The sequence below is a fragment of the Choloepus didactylus genome, chromosome 13, assembly GCF_015220235.1.
Source record: "Choloepus didactylus isolate mChoDid1 chromosome 13, mChoDid1.pri, whole genome shotgun sequence".
Lineage (NCBI taxonomy): Eukaryota > Metazoa > Chordata > Mammalia > Pilosa > Megalonychidae > Choloepus > Choloepus didactylus.
Window position 1 is genome coordinate 63,573,717 of NC_051319.1, and position 17,737 is coordinate 63,591,453.

The 17,737-nt window shown below is 40.0% G+C and overlaps 1 protein-coding gene across 3 annotated transcripts in view; it reads left to right on the top strand.

Annotated features, from left to right (window-relative positions):
- Nucleotides 1-17,737, top strand: part of LOC119508109 (synuclein alpha interacting protein) — a 144,292-nt gene that overhangs the window by 115,208 nt on the left and 11,347 nt on the right. For 2 of the 3 annotated variants that reach the window (XM_037801566.1, XM_037801564.1), the window contains 5 exons: nucleotides 6,049-6,174; nucleotides 10,068-10,237; nucleotides 14,429-14,521; nucleotides 15,090-16,155; nucleotides 17,469-17,539. In XM_037801566.1, the coding sequence (XP_037657494.1) occupies nucleotides 6,049-6,174; nucleotides 10,068-10,237; nucleotides 14,429-14,521; nucleotides 15,090-16,155; nucleotides 17,469-17,539 (1,526 nt within the window). The remainder of the gene's footprint in view (nucleotides 1-6,048; nucleotides 6,175-10,067; nucleotides 10,238-14,428; nucleotides 14,522-15,089; nucleotides 16,156-17,468; nucleotides 17,540-17,737) is intronic. The other variant, XM_037801567.1, reaches the window with a different exon arrangement.

Below are 17,737 nucleotides of genomic sequence, written 5' to 3' on the forward strand. Positions count from 1 at the left end.
CAAATAGTTTCTACATTAGTAAATGCCAATGTTAGTAATTGATGTGTGCAGATCATTATCCAATGTATGGAGTTAAAAATTTCACTGCCTCCCTTTGAGAAGAATGAGTGTAACTTATCTTTAAAGAACTAGAACCACAAAATGCCAATCTCAGTCTTAAAAAAATAAAGTCAGCACTCTATTAGATTTAATCGTATTTGTTTGTGGCAAAGAAAATTGCTTCTCATGCATATAACCATATCCCCTTTGGCTTCATAAACTTTCCCAGTGGCAATAAATTGTGGTATTGTCAACAAGAGTTTATGACTTTTCAACCATGACAATCACAAGTTTAAAAAATAGACCCAAGAATAATACAGTCATTCTTCTGTAGGAGTTACATTAGCCAGTAGTTTATTTGGTGCCACAGTAGCTTCAATTTGTATACAAGGTTTCCTCTATGCCAGGCACCGTGCCATTGGATTTTATGTGCATTATCTGATTTATTCCTCAAAACAACTCTATGAAATCCTGTTATTTTTATCTTTATTGTACAGAAGAAGAGCCTGAAGAAAGAAAGTTAAGTGACTTGTGCATTATCTAATGGCTAATAAGCAAAAAACTGGATTTCAACTCAGATCATCTGATTTCAGGGCCAGATTCTGTTTTGTGTCCATCTGAACAGATAATTTCTATGGATTATTGACAGTGGCATTGACATAACTGAAGAAAACCTTTTTACAATTTTATGTAACAATATATTGTGATATTTGGAATACTTTAACACAGCTCACTGAAGAAGTGAGCAACTCTGTTAAGTTTATAAAATAAAGAGAAAGAACAGGAAGAACATTTAAAATTTGCAAAAGCCACAGTCTTTGAAATAGTATGAATTACTCGATTTTCTTTATGCATTGTACTTCCTAGCCCCAGCCACAGTGTCCTACAACCAACCAGTAGTAGTTTATAGGCATTTGCTAAAGATATCTTTTTTAATGCTGGCAAAGAGAAGAATAGAATTTTCAAGTGACTGGCAGGATTTGATCACTGCTAATCTTTGTAAATCATTTTCTGCATAAAATAGAATTTTGTTTATTCTCAAATTGCCTGAGTAATCATTTTATATCCCTGATTTCATTTGCTTATATACAGCCTAGCTAAGAATTTTAGATATCAGTGGAAAGGCTGCCTGGGCTTTTGGTAGAGGGGAGGAAGGGATTGTATCACTGTTCTGAGACTCTAAGTAAATAATTGGGCAACATTGCTTCTATATGCCAGTTTCTTTATTCAAGTCTCACAGCAGGTTTCTCATAATTTTGAAGCTGTTGGGACAGAACAAAAGAAAGTGCCCTTTCCAGGGCTGCTTGGGGAATAGTGTGGCTTCCTTGACTGGGCTAGAGGAAACTGTGACCTATTTAAAAAGTCATGTCAAACATTTGCTTCATGCTAGTATCAGTCTTCAGGTTATTTCAAACTAATAAGCATTCTTAATGACCTGAAGTACAGTTTCAAGCGGGGCATCCAGAAGCCTTAGGAGAGCATAACTGCCCAAGTGGAAAATGTAGAAGCCCATTGGAACTGCAAATTCTGCCCAGCCATCCTGCCTCTGCTGCAACCACTTATGTAACAGATAACCTATGGAGATGCTGAACTTGGAACCATTACAAGGCTAATATTTTCACAAGGAAGACTGTTATTGAACAGTTTTCTAATGGATTCAGCACATGCAAGTTTTGCTACATCAAGCAGGCATTTCAGTGTATTCTGGTTTTGTTTCTTCAGTAAATAACCTCTATAAAGGATAGTACAAAGGAAAATTCCTCTCTTGGTTTATTTTAGTTGCCTTCTTCCCCACATATAGATTCTTACAGAATGGGCTCCATTTGACTCCCAATTTGTATCCTTTTTCCTGTAAAAATTGCCTTTAAAGACTCCAATACCACAGGGTAACCAGCAGTTTTTAGTGGTCTCACGGAGTGATATATCTTTGGATGATAGAAATTGATTTTCCTTACCTTGACACATGAAGTCTCAGAGGGTGCAATTATTTTGTTGCCTGATTGTACCTAGCAGAACTAGCCTCAGGGAGTGTGAAGGTGAAAGCCTTGGGGACACTCACCTAACAAGCGGGGGGTGTCCTCGGATAGGCCCGCATGACTTGGGCTGTTTTACTCATAACACGAAGGTTCAGTTTGTCTTGTCCAGGCTCTCTCGGCATGGCTTCCATCCTCTGCTGCTCAGAGCTATGCTTTGTTTGTTGGTCCAGTGAGCTCTGTGCTACTTTCAACTTTGAACCTGTGATTGCTTGGTTGTTTTTCTTTTTTTTCTTCCCTGAATCGTTTCTACAAAAGCTATATCACAGTATCGATCACCTACGGAGAGCAACTTTGTACCACATTCACTCTCCATTTTATGAGTAGTGATAGGCATGCTGGCGAGAGGGATGCTTTCACAGGTTGTGTGCTACTGTTGTGTTTCCACAATTTACTTTAAAAGGGGGAAATACTCCTTTGACTTTATTGTTTCACAGTCATGGGGCAGAAATAAGTAACCAGTGCTGAAAGTGCTGTGATTGCAGATGAAAGCACAATAAAAGGATCTTTGATTAGCATGAGCATCCTTCTGCTCTTCAAGAACCGAACTTTGAAAAATCATAACCAACACAGAGCTCTATAAACCCACAGGCCCCTGAGTGGTTAACTGTGATTTCTGTGACAAGGGGGCACAGTGGGAGCATATCCTTTACAGAGTCAGGGGTGATGGAGAAATGAAGAATTATTGGGGGTATTCATACTCAGAATAACATTGACTCCTGAGTCAAGCTGTCTGGGTTTAAATCCTTTGCCTACCACTTTTTAGCTGTGTGTTTATCAAAAAAAAAAAAAAAAAGATCTCCCTGGACCTCAGTGACTTCATCTGTAAAATGGGGACAATAGAACCTTTCTTATAGGGTTGTTCTGAAGCCTAATGCACTGGCCACTGCCTGGCATGTCATAGGTACTAGATAAATGTTGGCTAGTATTATTATTATTGGATCTCTTCCAATTTATTGTTTTTATTGCTTTAATATTACCTAGTTTATTTATTTCACCACATGTGAAGTATAAGAGAAAGCTTGGTAGAGAATTATTTAGGCCTTACCCTATTTAATCAGTTTTTATGATGCACTTTTTTTTTCACATCTTACCATCTCAGAATTCTATATTTACCTTATAATAAATGGCAGTATGAAATCATTGGCCTTTTTTTTTTTTACATTTTAGCATCTCAAAAACGGGAATGAATCTTATAATTGACAGCATATTAGATTTGGTGAATTATGATCACAGGAAAAGCTGACTCCTTCAGAACTTATGATGGCACCATAAACTACAGAGATTTTATTGATACTAGCAGTAAACCTATGGCATGCTTTTCAATTACATTTTTTATTAGATTTTGTTCAGAAAATCTCATAACTTATGTATGTTAATGGCCTCTTCAAACAACTTGCATTGTCTTTAAGGAATAGACAAAATACAACATAAAAACAGGTTACCAAAAGAGCAGAAAATCCCCAGAAGAGGAAACTAGTGCATGAAGGAAATTTTCAGTCAATAAATGAATGTTGAATGGTTAGAGGCACGTGTAGGTGAATGGATGAAATGTAAATTGGAGAGGAATTCTGTGAATTAGAAAGGAAATAGAAGGGTCTCTCCATCCATGTTGCTGCACTGGATGTTCTTTGAAAGGCAGTACTTCAGGGGAAATAAAGATCTGAAGTTACATTCTTCCTCTAACATCTCCTTTCTATAAACACACACACACACACACACACACACACACACACACACACACACACAATGCTAAAGATGTAAGAGGGGAAGAGGGCACTGTTACATATCTATTAATACCCATATGCATTAATAAGGGCTCTCTTCATTGGAGAAAATAGCCATATTTGCTCTGTCCTCCCTACCAGGTATTTGTCAAATAGGTCATTGTTTAAATCATAGATAAGGTGGACCTCCGCTGGCATGTTCTCCATTATTGGGAAAAAGCACAATTTCTTTGAGAATGAATGCTGAATATGCTTTTGCCAAAACCAGGGTATTCTAAGCATTTCCACTTCCATCTCAGAAATCCTAAATGTCAGGCAGTAGAAGACCTGGTGTATGGTCAGCCAGTCACTTTAAGTAGTACTTCTCTTTATAATATAAGTTGCATATAATATCTCAGTGGGCAGGCCTATTGCATATCTTTCTTATTAAAGTAAATTGCCCCACACAGAACACAAAACTGTATTTGAACTGCTGGGCAAAGCCACCGAAAGCTGGAGAATGACACACCGTAGACGATTTCTTCCGCATACGGCAGGGCCATCCTTTACACTGGTAGAGACACAGCAGTCTGCTCTCTTGATGTTTCCATAAGCCTTAGCCATTGACTTCAAACCAATTGATTATATCCTTTATCCTGAGATACTCCTACTTATACAAATTTTTTAAAGAGTTAAGATCACATGATGTACTCATCTGTCACCAAACAAAAGTAATCCAGTTTTTCCCCTCCTTCCTAATTAGGAAAAATAAAGGAAGTGGTTCTACCTCAAACATTTGTGATAGACATCACCTGCTCAGGTCCAAATATCAGCTCCAGCTTTCTTCAAGTTTGCCTCTGAAAAAGAGGCTTACATGTATCAGCATATCCTTATCCTAATTCTAAACCCCAGCCCTGGCCCCCAGCCTCTGCTCCACCTCATTCTCTAGAGACCCTTGACAGTTTCACTTTCTACAGGGTCTGTCTGCTTTTGCAGCTAACCCTCACCCCGTTTTCCCTGAGTGCATTCTTAGTAAGTTGTAGACATTGATTACATTTTCTCTTCTAGCTCATTAGGCAAAAAGTGTGGTGCAAATGTTCAGTCTGACCCTGATGTCTCAGATACTCCATAAACAGCGCCCTGCTTCCCTGCATAGTGGGTGAAACATTAAAGTAGTTGGTTGTTTTTATCCAACATTCCTTTAGCAGATTAGTTGGCATGTTCAGAAGGTGAAAGCAAATTTAATCCAGAAAAGTATAAAAGTTCATGATCAGTCCGAAAAAATTACTGGAGGAAAAGAAAAGAAAAGGAAAAAAATAAAATAAAACCTTTAAAAGGGTAAGAAGAGGTTCAAGGCTATTTCAGACACATGATCGTTTTTTTAAATGTCAAATTCCACCCACTAAATTTCATGCTGTTGTTTTTACCACTCTCCTGTTTTTTTTTAACTTTATACTTAATTCTTCCATTTTAAAGCAGTGGAATCCCATCCCCCTGCTCTCTCCCAAAGCCAAGTATAACATCAAAATACCACAAGACTCAGGGGGTAAAATGCAAACAGATTATGACAAAACACACTGACTGCTCCATGTCTTTGCTTTTGAAAGGTTTATGTTCAGAGCTCTGAGTTCCCTCACTATAAAATGGAAGAAAAGAAAGCTTTACCTTTAAAACACCACCACCATTTGGTCAAACTAATCAAGAGGGTCCACGTTTTATTTCAGTGAGATTATTTTATATTTGGAGTTTGTGTTGCCTGTTTTTATAAACCTGTTGATTGCAGGAGGTATGAAATTAGGAAAGCATGACTGAAGGATTACAAACTTAAAATAGAAGCTAGTTATCTTAGTAGGCCAAGGTTTTATAATAATATTCTTGAAACCTGGAGACAGGTTTTTGCTACACAGTAGCAAAGTACATTGCCTTGGAGTCAAAAAGTCTGGTTCTAGTTCAAATTGGATCTTTCTAGTTGCATGAATTTGAAGACGTACTCAAACTCTCTGCAAATCAATTTTCCTATCCATAGAAAAACAGGTAAAACAAGAGCATTTCCTGGGTAATTTTCTGCTTTTAAAATTCCCTGTGCAGTTCTCTTTCCTTCGTTTCACTCAGCTTCATGGATTTTCAGGTCATGCTAGGTGGGAATTTTCTGTTATTGTCATAAGCTTGGTTCCATCTAAGCTTCCCAATGTGGAGTTTTGTTTTCTTCTGTCTTTGTTTGACTTCTCTACATGATGTTCCATTAATTCCAACAGTCTTTGTGTTTATAGGAAAAGATTCTTCTGTGGCTTCTTCAGTTTATGCAAGAACAGGGCATCTCTCTGGATGAAGTGGACCAGGCTGGCAACAGTGCGGTTCATATTGCCTCCCAGCATGGCTTCCTTGGATGCATACAGGTACATAGGCCCCACTGCTTGGCAGGGAAAAATGACTTCATCAGGCCAGAACAGAATGTTGAAAGTTTGTTCACTGGGAGAACATCTGGATTAAATCAGCTTTATTGTATTATAGTAGATAAAAAGGAATTATATTGATATATTTGTGTTTTCCAGAAATCCACCCATATGTAGGCATAAATTGCCTGAAGAGTTTCTCCTTGTATGTCACAGAATGTTGAAAGGGACTTTTTCTCATCCCTCAACATTGCTCTAAAGCCCCAGTGCTGAGGGCAGTAGGCATTAGATACTCCCCATGTTCTCCAGACAGCAGGAAACCACTACCAGAGTGACATTTCTCAGTCTCTCAAGTGGCAGGTGTTCTTTCCATCATCACCTCAGCTCCCTTTCCAGGTGTTTGAAAAACAAGACTGAGGCATGGGATAGAAGCATTCTTCAGAGCAGGAAGCAGGAGACTAGAGGGAGTGTGATATCTGCAGTAGGACTGAGCTTCTCGAATGCATGCCCAAAAGACCCAGATTCAGTGGTTATGAGGGGGCCTTGGACACTGAGCCCCTCAGCGCCTGGGGAAGCAAGGCAGGGTTGTGGCTGACCACCCCCTCCCACTCGATGGCCCCAACCTCAGTCTTTTAGCTCAACGTTCCTTACAAATATTATCATTTTCTATGATAAGAGAAATAATGTAAAGGTTGGGGAGCACAGCTACAGGAGAGGGGCAGGAGGTTCCTCCCCCTGCCACAAGCCACTTGAGAGGGTGCTCCAAAAGGGCTGCTTCGAGAGCTGCAGCTCCTGTGGGAAGATGAGGTGGTGTCCCATCCCTCAGCAGCACAGAGCTCTGAGCCAAACCCTGTGCCACCATCAGAACAGCGTATGCTGGGAGGGCCCAGGGAGGGTGTGCAGAACTTTGGCACATTTGTAAATGTAAAAACAAGACAGACCTTCTCACCTAGAAGATTTTGAAGACCCTCAATGATGGTGAAATAGAGAGGGGCAGGGAAGGAAGAGGAGCAGAAAGGAGTGAAAGTGTGAGGAGAAGCAAGGAAATGGAATTGGAAACAAAGTTGAGATTTAGCTTTGGCCTGGATTTTTATTTATGAACATAAATCATAATTACCAGAATGGTCTAGACAATTTTTATCATTACTAATGACTAAAATTCTACATATTTATTCCTACATCTGCCTGAGATGTGGGAAAGGGAGTCTGACAACATATGGCCAGAGACTGTGATTAGAGAAAATACTTTTGCCTCACCAGGTTTGTATTGTTCAAAGTATGTTATCTGTACAAGAGAACCTCTAAGAAAGCAACACTCTGTTTTGTATGTGTTGTTTCTTTTATTGCAAATTCACCTAATGTGCTCATTTATTCAACAGGTATTTACTGAGGTCCTACTGTGTGCAAGGTATAGACTATCTGAAACAGAGAACTGGGCAGTGAGAACCAGTTGCTCAGGAAGGTAGAGAGGACTCAGGAAATGACAGAAAAACACATGGTAAATATAAAAGGCAAGAGATTAATAAGAACCCAAAGCAGAACTAACAACAGAAGGCTCTAGAGTGTCTACTCACATGAAGCTGCTCTTTGGAAAAACTAACTTGGTAGGAAACCTTCCAAGGATCTGAAAATGTTCCCATTATTTTTGGCAAAACATGCATCTTCTAATTTGAGGCACCAAGTTTTAAAGCGAGTGACAAGAAGTTGGAGAGTATAGAAAGGAGAGAAATTTAAACTATTACCAGGTTCTGCAGAAAGACTTAAGAACTAGCATTATTTTGTGTATGTGTGTGGAGGAAAGCTAATTGAATAAACACTGGAAAACTGCATTTTTCCAGTAAAAAAAGCATTTCCATTTTTAAAAAATTCCATTCTAATATTTAGTAGTCTCGAAATGAACTTTTTATCAGCTAATAAATGACTGAAAGCCAAAGAAAACCAGTTGCTATCACTAATTCTATATGGGATTTTAGTTATTTTTCTTTTTAATATGTGAAATACTAATCACCTCTAAAGAGAGGCGGCTGGTGCTTTCAGAGCATTCATCACTCCACTTAGCACAAATGATATTTTTGGCACTGGATTTCGTGGATGTGGAAACTTGGATAGTCTTGGAAGAGGGTGTATCCACTGGGTGTGAGATTTTAAAAAAGGAAGATAAAAAGAGACTGAGTAGAAAAGAGATTGAACAAGGGACCTTATGAGGGTGAGGAGGAAACTGAAGAAGGAAAACATTGGAAAGAAAAACGCAAAGATCAGAGTCCGGGGGGAGTAACGGCAATGTGTGTTTATGTTGAGTCTCTTCAAGGGCTCTGAGAGCTCCATCCCGACCTGCTCTCTGTAACACTCCTGTGAGGTTGGTGGCTATGGTTTTATGGCAAATTGAGCCCTCACAGTGAGTGACCATAAACTGAAAGGAAAATGAAGCTCCTTAATGACCTCTGAGTTTAAGTAGCCCAGGAATTTAAATACTGCAAGTGTTGCGTGAGGAAAAAAACGTTACCTGGTACGAAAATAAATCCAGCCATCTACAATCTCATCCTGGTATTGTCATAGAATATGTCAGATTGTGGTAGTCAGTGAATATTGGTGAAACAGCTTTTTGTGCAGTCTAATGTCATCAAAGTAAAAATACAAAATAGTTTTGGATTCTTTTTTTTTCAATTATTTGATTTCAATCATGCTCTGTTAAATCTCTCTCTCCTCCATTAATGATATCTTGGCCAGATTCCATAACTTTCTGCTTGCCTTTGACTATTGAAATATATTCCAGACCAACTTAAAAAACCAATCTCATTTCTGATTCAAAAGCATTCTTCTTCCCCAACCTGGATTAGACTTGGGGTTCAAGACCTAGAATGAGGAGTGAAGCATGATTGACTTTTTATACACCTTTTTTTTTATCTCCCACTTCCCTATCTCTTCTGGGTTCCAGTGTCGGGGAAAAAGAGGAGGTAGGGAAAGAAAAAGTCAGACATCTCTTTGCTTAACTGAAAGGTTACGGCACTGTCTAAAATCATTACTGCTCTTTGGTTCATAGCAATTTGCCACAGTTGCCCTCTGGGGCAGGCCTTCTGGTGCTGACTCTCTGGCGGGTGCTGTGGGTGGGATCGTCAGAGAACTCTGTGGAGCCTCCGCATTGTTGACTGTCACAAGAAATCTGGCCCTGACTTTACCACCTTCTTCCCCGTACAATTCCCTCTACCTGTGGTGCACACATTGCCTCTTCCTTCTGCAGGAACCTCTCCTTTTTTAGTAGGCTAATAATGAAATAGATTATTTCAAGCTCCCTCTTCAAAGTCTACTCAATCCACAGGACATATCCTTGCCATGGCACATGGTGGGTGTGTGGGCTGCTTCACAACCTCCCCACTATCTGCCATGTTATTTCTCTCCAGTTCTTTTTCTTCCTAATGAGGCAGGCTCAGCAACAGATCAGGCGTGCTGCCCAAACAAATAGGAATGGGTTAACAAAATGCCACTAGCCCCTTCTTGTGAATAAGAAGTCCCCTGACTTTATGAATAATTCTTCCAGAACCCACCCATCGAAGGGGCAAAACATCCCACCACAAATACCACACCCGTCTAAAGGAAAGGATTCTAAAATCAACAGAACCTCCTCCTCCCCTTCCCAGTCCTCTTCTTCTGTAGGCTGGGGTCGGGAATGATTCTGTCACATCTTTGTAGGCTCTGAAGGGAGGTCTCTGTTACCAACTGTGGAAAGTTCATTAGAGACCCCCTTTTGTAAGTGATGGTACATTTTCCTCCTGCTATGGGCTCTGGTACCCATCTTGGAGTTGTAAGACAAGTCCCATTCAACGTTCTGTTATAGAGGTTTAAAAATATGTTTAGAGGGAGATCTTGAAACAATTCCATGTCTCTGTGTATTCTGACAGACCTTGGTTGAATATGGAGCAAATGTCACCATGCAGAACCACGCGGGGGAAAAGCCTTCCCAGAGTGCTGAGCGGCACGGGCACACCCTGTGCTCCCGGTACCTGGTGGTGGTGGAGACCTGCATGTCACTGGCCTCTCAGGTGGTGAAGCTAACCAAGCAGCTAAAGGAGTAAGTGTCCTGTTCGTCCCATGAGAACAACCTCTGACTCATAATTAATTGGTCCCCCTAGGCTTCAGTCAAGTGCTTTTGTAAGTTCCTTCCATTCTTGATTGTACCGTGAATTCCTAGCATTCTCCTCATCTTCTTCTTCCTCTGTCCCATGTCCTCACAGCCACGGTTCACGCTGAAGATGCCTTCTCTGCAGAGGCAAAATGATGTTTAAACCAAAAAGTGCAGAGCAAGCATCCTAAGCCAGGAATGTAAGCCTCCCTCTCTGTCCCCATCTCAGGACCCAACAGGTTACATCGCAGGGTGCTGAGAGCACACAAGAGATCATCCCAGAATGTCTGTCCGTAATATTCTAGGAAATTGTAAAGAGCATGAGAGAGAGAAAGAGGCTAGAACTGAGTCAGGCTCTCAGTTTTTTCAAAGAGAAAAAAAAAACAAGTGACCTGCTAAAGTCACTTTTTTCTTGATAGGATGGTGAAACTGGTATGTATTATATATCTGAATGTCAGGGAGCACTTCTGGGAGATTGTCATGATATGCTTTAAGAAAAGTGGACCAGATGAGAGACCCTCAGGTAGGCCTGTAGCCAGTTGATTGATGATGGATCTGATGCCACCTGAAGGAAGATTTGCACTTTCATGTTCCAAGGCTGTGTCCTTAAACCCCCTGAAGTCGGTACTCAGAAACCACACTGACTTTGGGGAGGAATCACTGAAAATCTGGATTGAAATTCAAAATAGTGTTGCCAGATCAGGAAGATAAGTCTTAAAAATTAAATTTTGGAGGAAAAATGTGAAGTCCTACATTTAAGTGATAACAAATATATTCTCCTGAATACAACTCACTTGGAAAAAAGACCTGGTATGTAATTAGAGTACTTAATTGATTATAAGTATAATTCATGCCAATAGCACAACAAAAGCTTGGACCCTCTGGCTCTTCTGTAAGCTTGGAGAATCCTCCCTTATATCTCTATTTCTACTCTCTTCTCTTAGAGGCACAGGCCTCCGCCCCACCCCCACCCTACTCTATACCTAGAATAATCTCTTTAACAACTTTAGGCTTTTACTAGAAAATATTTAAATTTAAAAATTAAGGCGTTACTGCCAAACATTCTGTGCCAATTTACACAGAACTCCCTGGTGACAGGTGACAGGTCTGAACATAATTAAGGGAAAAATTAAGAGTTCAGTAAGTTATCTTGCCACAGTGAATAACCTTGTATAATTGTCTTTATGTACATGTATAGGTATTTCTGAAAACAAACTCCTAGAAAGGAAATTGCTAGAACAAATGGCATACATATTTGAAATGTGGATAGGTGTTGCCTAGTAACCTTCCAAAAATATGCCAATGTCTGCTCCCCTAAATAGTGTATGGTCATATCCAGAAAGAAGAACTTTAAAATGATCCAACAGCATATTTTTTCTAAAAGGCTCATATTCAGAGACAATATTGAGAAATATTCTCCTCACTCTCTGTACCATGGAGCTTTCATGAGCTACCATAGCTGTTTTATTGGCAAACTCTTCAAGTTCAGAGTCTTTGCTGCTCTCTCTGTTGATGATCCTGGGGTGAAATACACATATACGCTAATAGCTAACAGTCCTTCAGTTCTCTCCAGAGCTAAATGCTGCAGACAGCTGTATAAAGGTACTTAAACCAATGACAAGATGAAATTTGAGAGGTTATGTAGACCCCAGTCTTCTACCTTCTGTGTGCCTCAGTGAAATGAATGGAGAAATCCATTTAGTGTAGCCACAGTAAACTGTGCCCTTCAGGCTCCTGGGCACCAATAACTTTGAGGCAGGAGGAAGAATGGAAAGCCCTAGTTTTTCAGTCCAACATTCTGAGTGAGAAACAGCCTTGAGTGCCTTTTCCCCCTAGAGTACTCGTACCAACTCTTTTTAGCTAAGAAGCCTGGTTACTGTTTAGAAATGGTGACCTTTAGCTCTGTAGAAGTCCTAATCTCTGAGCCTAGGCATGGACTTATATATTTTCTTTCTATAATTACAGTTGATTAGATCTTTTTGAGGGCTTCTTTAGAATCTAGGGAGGGAGTAGACTCTTCTCCATCCATACTGACCTTGTCTTTAAGCTACCTGAGATTCCAGTCATCAGTCAAACCAATTGCCTCTAAATGGTTTTCTTGACTGTGTCATAATTCAATTTAAGATCCCTAATAAACCCTTTTAAAGCAGACCATAATCTTTCTTTATCTGTTTTAGCCCCTCACGTAAACATTTTTCTAAAAATTCAATATGCAATACCAACTAGCAAAGTGGGAAAAGAAGAATGCTACAATGCATTTTTGTTTTTATTCTTTCTTTAGAACATATTCAGCAAAATATGGTCTGTAGCCCAAATCCAGTCCACCACCTGTTTTTGCAAATAAAGTTTTACTGGGACACAATGGCAGTTTCATTTATGTATTGTCTAGGATGATTTTGTGCTACAAAGGCAGCCTTCAGTAGCTTCCAGAGACTGTATGTTTCAGAGTTTGCCAGGGCTGCTGGACAAATCCTACCCAGCAGATTGGCTTAACAATTGAAATTTATTTTCTCACAGTTTTAGAGGCTGGAAATCCAAAATCAAGGGCTTGCTTCCTCTCAGAGTCTCTAGCATTCTGAAACATCTGTAACATGGCTGTCCCTCCCTCCCATGTCTGCTTCTCTGATTTGCACTGACTTTTGGCTTCTGCTGACATCTGGCTTCAGCTAATTTCCACTTCTAACTGTGGTCCAAATTTCCTTTGCTTAGAAGGACTCCAGCCCTTCCAGGTTAAGGCCCACCCTGACTCAATTTGGCCTAATCTAAATGGAATCTTTGAAGATCCTATTCACAAATGAATCCACACCTTAACTAACAATATTTTCAAAGATCCTTTTTACAAATGGGTTCTCACCCACAAGAACATAGATTAAGACATGAACATATCTTCTGCAGTGTATATGATTCAATCCCTAGTCATATGGCTCACAAGACTAAGATATTTACCATCTGGACTTTTAAGAAAAAGTTTGCTGACTCTGGGTGTAGACAATTAAGTTTTCAGCAGGTGTGACTGGCAAACGAGTGAGAGAAAAACAGAATTCTCTTGTCTTAGGGATGGAATGCTAGGCCTACAACTGACCACTTTTGAGAACAAAAGATACTGCTTGGGGCTTATGGGAGAGTGTTAATCAGAATCTGTTCTCACAAATTAGATTTAGGCAGCCAGCGGTCATTGAGTATACGCAGTGACATCTGCCAGGGAGAACACTGGGCTTCCCCAGGCCGGTATCTACGGTTCAGCAGTCATTTTAAGAAGACTTGTAGCCTAGTCATTAAGTTCCATTCCTGGGTCATGAGAGCTGCTCCCATTTTTGAGGCTAATTGTATTCATTTTCTGCTGCATCCATAAGAAGCTACCACAACCGTAGCAACTTAAAACAACACTCATTTATTATTGTAGAGTTTTACAGTTCAGAAGTCTGATATAGGTTTCTCTGGACTGAAGTCAAGGCTGTGTTCCTTTCTAGAGACTCTAGAATGAAAGTCCATTTCCTGCTCATCTGGGTTGTCGGCAGAATCAGTTCCTTGAGTTGTAGGACTGAGGTCCCATTTTCTCACTGTCTAAGCCGAGGATCGTTCCCACCATCTGGAGACCTCGGCATTCCTTTGCCTGTGGTTCCCTTCCTCCATCTTCAAAGCCAGCAACAACAGATCCAGTATTTCTCACACTCTGAATTTCTCTGACCTACTCTTCTGCCACCTCTCCCACTTTAAAGGACTCGTGATTAGATGAAACCACCCCTATAATCTATAACAAGATAGTTTTCTTTAAAATGAGACTACACTACACAATATTTTGTAGCTCCATTTTTTAGTTAATAGTATATTAGGGAAATATTTTCCATGTCCATAGATAAGCAAATATATTATCATTTTAATAGTTGCCATTATAGAACTATAATTTATTTACTCAGTCCTTGTTGATGAGCATTTAGTTTACTAACAGTTTTTCACTATTAAGAAAAATAAACCTGTTTTGGGAGTACTTTTGATTATTTCCTTAGGAAAAGAGTATAGATTATTCATGTTTTTAAGACATTTGAACACTGCAAATTGTCATAAAAAAAATATGCCTACTATTTTATAGTAGTAGTCAGGTATTAGAAAGGTTATGTGCTTGTTTTGCATTTTTCCCAGACAGACAGTGGAACGCGTCACACTGCAAAACCAACTCCAACAACTTCTAGAAGCCCAGAGATCGGAGGGCAAGTCACTCCCTTCTTCCCCCAGGTAACACTGGAAACTTTGATCTCTAGAGTTCTTAAAGATCTTAAATCTCTGAGGCTTCTTCTAGACTTTCTTTTAATGACTTTTAAGAGAATGGCAACAGGAAACACTTCATTCTCCTAAAGAGGAATAAAAATGACCTAGATTCATAAGACTTGCGTTTATCTCTGGCTCTGCCATTTCTTTGTTCCATGACCATAGACAAGTCACTTACTATTTCTGAGTCTTTCTTCATCTATGTAATGGGAATAAAGACATATTGGTTCATAAGGTTGTTGGAATTAATGGAGAAAAGTTCATGCAAAATTGAGTATGTTAACAGTAAAGCAGACAAATTTAGTAGTTACTGTAGTGGCATAAGGTGCATAAGGTGCAAGACTTGCTTTACTTTGGCTATAGTTGCCACTGTGGAGTATTTAGAAATTGCTTTGAAAAGATATTAAGTGATTATTCTTGTTCCAATATTATTGGTATAAATTATTAGTGACAATAAGAGCCAAGCAGTGACTTCTGGCTGAGTCGTTTTAACTCAATAGGAAATCATCTCATACGTCCTTCATCCTTTTTTCAGTTCACTATTCTCACCAACTTCCAGAAAGCAGTGGAAATCTCCAGAAGCAGATGATGAATCTGTAGCTAAAAGCAAACCGGGAGTCCAAGAGGGGTTTCAGGTTCTTGGAAGCCTGTCAGCATCCAGCAGAGCTAGGGCCAAAGCAAAAGATGAAGATTCTGATAAAATCCTACGCCAATTACTGGGAAAAGAAATCTCTGAGAATGTCTGTACCCAGGAAAAGCTATCCTTGGAATTCCAGGATGCTCAGGCTTCCTCTAGAAATTTGAAAAAAATTCCTCCAGAAAAGAGGGAACTGAAGTTAGCCAGGCTGCGGCAGCTAATGCAGAGGTCGCTGAGTGAGTCTGACACAGACTCCAACAACTCCGAGGATCCCAAGAACACGCCTGTGAGAAAGGCTGACAGACCCAGGCCACAGCCCATTGTGGAAGGTGTGGAGGGTATGGACAGCACAGAAAGCTTACACTTGATGATAAAGAAACACACGTTGACATCAGGACGCAGGTTTCCTTTTAGTATAAAGGCCTCCAAATCCCTGGATGGCCATAGCCCATCTCCGACCTCAGAGAGCAGTGAACCAGACTTGGAATCCCAATATCTGGGCTCGGGGAGTACTCCCCCAAACCAGCCCTCTGGAGATCCCACTCAGCCCAGCCCTGACAGCACTGCTGCCCAAAAAGTTGCCACGAGTCCCAAAAGTGCCCTCAAGTCTCCATCTTCCAAGCGCCGCACATCTCAGAACTCGAAACTCAGAGTTACCTTTGAAGAGCCTGTGGTGCAAATGGAGCAAACTAGCCTTGAACTAAATGGAGAAAAGGACAGAGATAAGGGCAAGGCCCTCCAGCGGACCTCCACGAGTAGTGATTCAGGGGATCAACTGAAAAGGCCTTTTGGAACCTTCCGATCCATCATGGAGACACTAAGCGGCAACCAGAACAATAATAACAACTATCAGGCGGCCAACCAGCTGAAGACCTCTACGCTGCCCTTGACCTCACTTGGAAGGAAGACAACAGATGCCAAGGGAAATCCTGTGAGCTCTGCTAGCAAAGGAAAGAACAAGGCAGTGAGTGCTATATGGAGAATATTCTTCTTTTTTCTCTTGAATTGATTATGTTGTTTCTAACATTACAGATTGTTGACCTGTGCCACCTTAAGAGAATCCTCAGAAAAATCCAAAGGGGTGCATGGAAAGCCAAATTCACACATTTCTAATGAGACATGTTATGTTAGAGTACATGCCCTTTGCTCTACCTTTGGGAAATACTCAAGAGAGAAAGGTAAATAAATTGCAGGAGATTATATTATCGTCCCTAAATTTACCTAAATGGTTTGGTCTTTGGGTTTTAGGAGTCCTAGACTGGGAGGCATTTCAACAAGACTAAACCACCAATTCATGTGACATCAGCCCTTCTTTGGTGCTGATTTTGACTCAGAAAGAGTTTGTTCTGAATAGTTTATTCTCAAGCCCAATTAAAAAGCACATAAACAGAAACTCTATTTTTAAAGACTTTATTCAGCTTTAATGACCCTTGAATGAAAGTACCACAGGGATATCTCCACATGGGCATTTAGAGACACAGGCTCCTATGTGCTGATCAGGAAGCTATGGAAGTCTGAAGTGCTTGTCAGTACACAGGGGATAGCAGAGTGTGCCATGAACTACACTTCATAATTGCATTTATTGGAAAATAATTTGTGATTTACATCCAATGAATAAGGGATATGAACATCATTTTAGGTGAAGTTTCCTGCATGTTCTGTGAATGCCAGGCCACAAAAAAAAAGAAAAAAAAAAAAAAATATATATATATATATATATATATATATATAGCAGCCCAAATGCAACTCTCTGGAATGAAATGACCCAAAATATCCACCATGCAAAATAACCACCTAGTGGAGTCAGGTCCTGCATAATTTATCATTTGCTATAAAACTAAAATACCATTACAGTGAGGTCTAAGGGGTGCCAAAATTCTCTTAGTGGTATCAAAATCAAGTTTTAATTAATATGTCTCAAATTAATTGAACACCAATTTTTAAATTTTACATTGATCTCTACTGTGAGTTGTCCTCAACATAAGGACTTTGGCATGCATTTGTTTCTGCTGGAAAAATTAACATTAGTGCCCCAAACACTAGCCCTTTGGGTTAAATATGTCAAAACTTAAATTGCTTGAATAAAACTTTCCAAGTAACTTAATAGGACCTCTTGCTCAGTAGTAAAAGAATCATCTCAGCAATTCCCCATACCCCATGTCTGTACTAAGATGCTGTCCTCTAATCTATCTTCTGCATGCCCCATGTTTATTAAGACTTGTGCATGTGCTGAGTCTGTTGCATGTTTTCAGACGACTTTTAATTGCACTTCTCTAGGAGACTTACAGCAGCTGCAGCAATCTTTCCTCTAACATGCGGATTGAAGAGCATCTGCGTAACTATGCACGGTATGTGGTGCTAGGGGATGCATTGCCCGGCATTGCCATAGTCTGTGCTTTGAATTGCATGAGCTTTTAAATTATGGACCTGGAGCACCTTTGAGCAGGGGTCAACATGAAGGAAGAAGAAAATTACAACTCTTCTCCCAAATAGAAGCAGGTCCAGACTTGTAACTGGGCCTTAGAAAGTTAGCAAGTGGTGCATTG